This window comes from Corvus brachyrhynchos, unplaced genomic scaffold, assembly GCF_000691975.1.
Source record: "Corvus brachyrhynchos isolate BGI_N302 unplaced genomic scaffold, ASM69197v1 scaffold2718, whole genome shotgun sequence".
In the NCBI taxonomy this organism is placed as follows: Eukaryota; Metazoa; Chordata; class Aves; order Passeriformes; family Corvidae; genus Corvus; species Corvus brachyrhynchos.
In genome coordinates, this window is record NW_008239754.1 from 88,063 (window position 1) to 90,344 (window position 2,282).

At 51.3% G+C, this 2,282-nt stretch overlaps 2 protein-coding genes across 6 annotated transcripts in view; one reads left to right on the forward strand and one right to left on the reverse strand.

Moving 5' to 3' along the window:
• KLC4 (kinesin light chain 4) overlaps positions 1-2,276 on the reverse strand; it is a 23,657-nt gene extending 21,381 nt beyond the window's left edge. For 4 of the 5 annotated variants that reach the window (XM_017742442.1, XM_008639910.2, XM_017742444.1 and 1 more), the window contains exon 1: positions 2,239-2,276. The gene's annotated coding sequence lies outside the window, so the exon portion shown is untranslated. Of the gene's footprint in view, positions 1-2,079; positions 2,180-2,238 lie in introns of those variants that run through there. The other variant, XM_017742441.1, reaches the window with a different exon arrangement.
• MRPL2 (mitochondrial ribosomal protein L2) overlaps positions 282-2,282 on the forward strand; it is a 5,321-nt gene continuing 3,320 nt past the window's right edge. The window contains exons 1-3 of the mRNA XM_008639914.2: positions 282-312; positions 1,581-1,684; positions 1,780-1,849. Of these exons, the coding sequence (XP_008638136.1) occupies positions 282-312; positions 1,581-1,684; positions 1,780-1,849 (205 nt within the window). The remainder of the gene's footprint in view (positions 313-1,580; positions 1,685-1,779; positions 1,850-2,282) is intronic.

The following is a 2,282-nucleotide window of genomic DNA, read 5'->3' on the forward strand; positions in this document are numbered from 1 at the left end:
CAGAAGCTTTAGCTCCCTACCACCTACAATCTCTAATAAAACACATGACATCACATACCCTTCCCTGAAACCCAGGGCAAGGTGGTGATAAGGTGGCTTTACAAGGACTTGGCCACAGTGACTCATGTTCAAACCATTACAGAAAGAACACTGGAGCTTCCCATACCCCTCCCACCTTCCAGCCCACAGCTGGAAACAGACAAGACAAAAGGTACTGGTGTTTGTTCTGATTGACCAGAGCAAGCAACTCCTGTATTATCAAAGCATGATCCATTTCCAATATGGATTTGTACTCCGAGGAAGACAGTGCAGGTAATCTGGTTGGCTTTGCATCAGATCATTCACTCCTTTCAAGACCAGAAAGGTCTCAGTCCACTCGTTACTACCACAGAATACAGACATTGGAAGCAACAAGGGGTAAAAAAAACCCCAACAAAACAGCCAACAACAGCAAAACCAACCAAACAAATAGCACCGATTTTTGCCATTAGCAGAAAACCATTTTGTTCTGATTGTACATCATATTGTTTACAACCCCAGCTGGCTGGGAAAACCTGCACCTTCCAGCAGGCCATTGGAATGAGAACAGCAGTCATCACCACTCCCACCAGCAAGCTTATGCTGGCACCTCGAGATCAGCTGATAAGACCTTGTTTTTAAACTTGTTCATGTCTGCAGCAGCTCACTAAATCCATTCTGCATCTGCTGCGCCTGGGACTACAGCAAAACACCATTAAAACATGTTTCCAGGCTAGTGGAGACAAGAGCTAAGCAGCTGGAATGGAGCCAGGGCAAGCATCTCTTCCCAGCTTCAGAATCTGATTGGGAGTCTTGCACTATAAAAAACAGAGTGAGAGCCATTACCTTGCCCTGACAGCATGAAGCAGTATTAAAGCAGGCAGAGTAATTCCCAGGAGCCAGTGCCTTTGCAGGCATCTGTCTAATGTGAGGGCTATGCACTGGATGTGCCTGAGCAGTATGGGAGATAAGCAAGATGCAGATGGGACCAGCAGGAGCTCTGGAGCCATTCTGTGTGCCCTGATGGGCTCTGGTGTGCCCACACTCCCTCTGTGGTGTACCTGGGGCACCCCCAAAGAGCAGCTGACTGCAGGCTGCAAGACTGCGCTACTATTTCCAGAAGCAAACAGGTTTTGTAAACCACAGCAAGGCAGGCAAAGTCACAGGGACAAACCTCTACCTGCGTAACAAGCAAAGGATCTGGTTTATCTCTGGCTCCCCTGTCTGGCTAGAGCTCTTTGAGGAGCTCCATGGCTCTTTCCCAGGAAATGAAGCATTTATCCAGCAACTCTGCCAAGGTCAGAATCTTGCCACGTGTCCTTTGTGCCCCAAGAGCCATTTTGGTATTTGGGGTTAATGTTGTTGTTTCAACCTGGACATTCCTCCAAAACAGCAGATGAGAGAACACATGCTTCCTGCTCCTTCTGCCAATTACAGCAAAGCACAGCCATGTTTATTTACCCTGTGTCTGAGCTGGCCAGATCTTTGACCTGATGTGTGCTGAACACCACCCTCTTTCCCCACAAGCACAGGCAGGGGTGGGTGTTTTCCACATCTCCAAGGTGGCAGAGAGGAGACCAAGGGCACTAGAGGAGACCCGAGCATCGAACTGCAGCAGAATGCCAGATACCAGCTAGGCAAGACGCAGGGAAGCCTGCGGCTTCTGGTAATGTGCTGCTGCCTCCCAACCATTGTGCAGATTTCTCCCGGCTGCCTGGCCAGAGCATTCTACCGCAACACCATCCCCCAGCTCTTCTTCAGACACCTCCTCCCAGGCGCATCGTCTCCTTCACAGAAGCTTACCAGCGATTCCCCCAGCCCACCACCTTCGGTAGGGTGCACCTCCACTTCGGAACAGCTCAGGAAGCCGTTAATTAATGGAAAGAGGGTTTGGGGCGAAACAAGGCTCTTTGAGAGCCAGTGCTGTATGACCTGCCTCCGTCATCGTTTCTCCGGCTTTGTCTGGCAGCAGGAGGCACGCCCGCTGCGTATCCTTGAAACAAACAAGCCAGAAAGATCCCTTCACCCCTCAGAACCACCACAGACAAATTCTGTGCCCACCTGGCTAAGTGAAAGCTTCACAAGGAAAGAAAAGTTTTCATCAGCTCTGCCCGAAACTGCGCATCAAAGCGGTCCTTTGTTCCAGGATGGCTGGGCACCCTGCCCGCCTCAGTCACCGGATGGGAATGTCCCCCGCCCCACGCCGCAGAGCAGCGGTACCTGGCTGCCTGCAGCGGCTTGTCCAGCGCCGGTGCTCGCGGAGG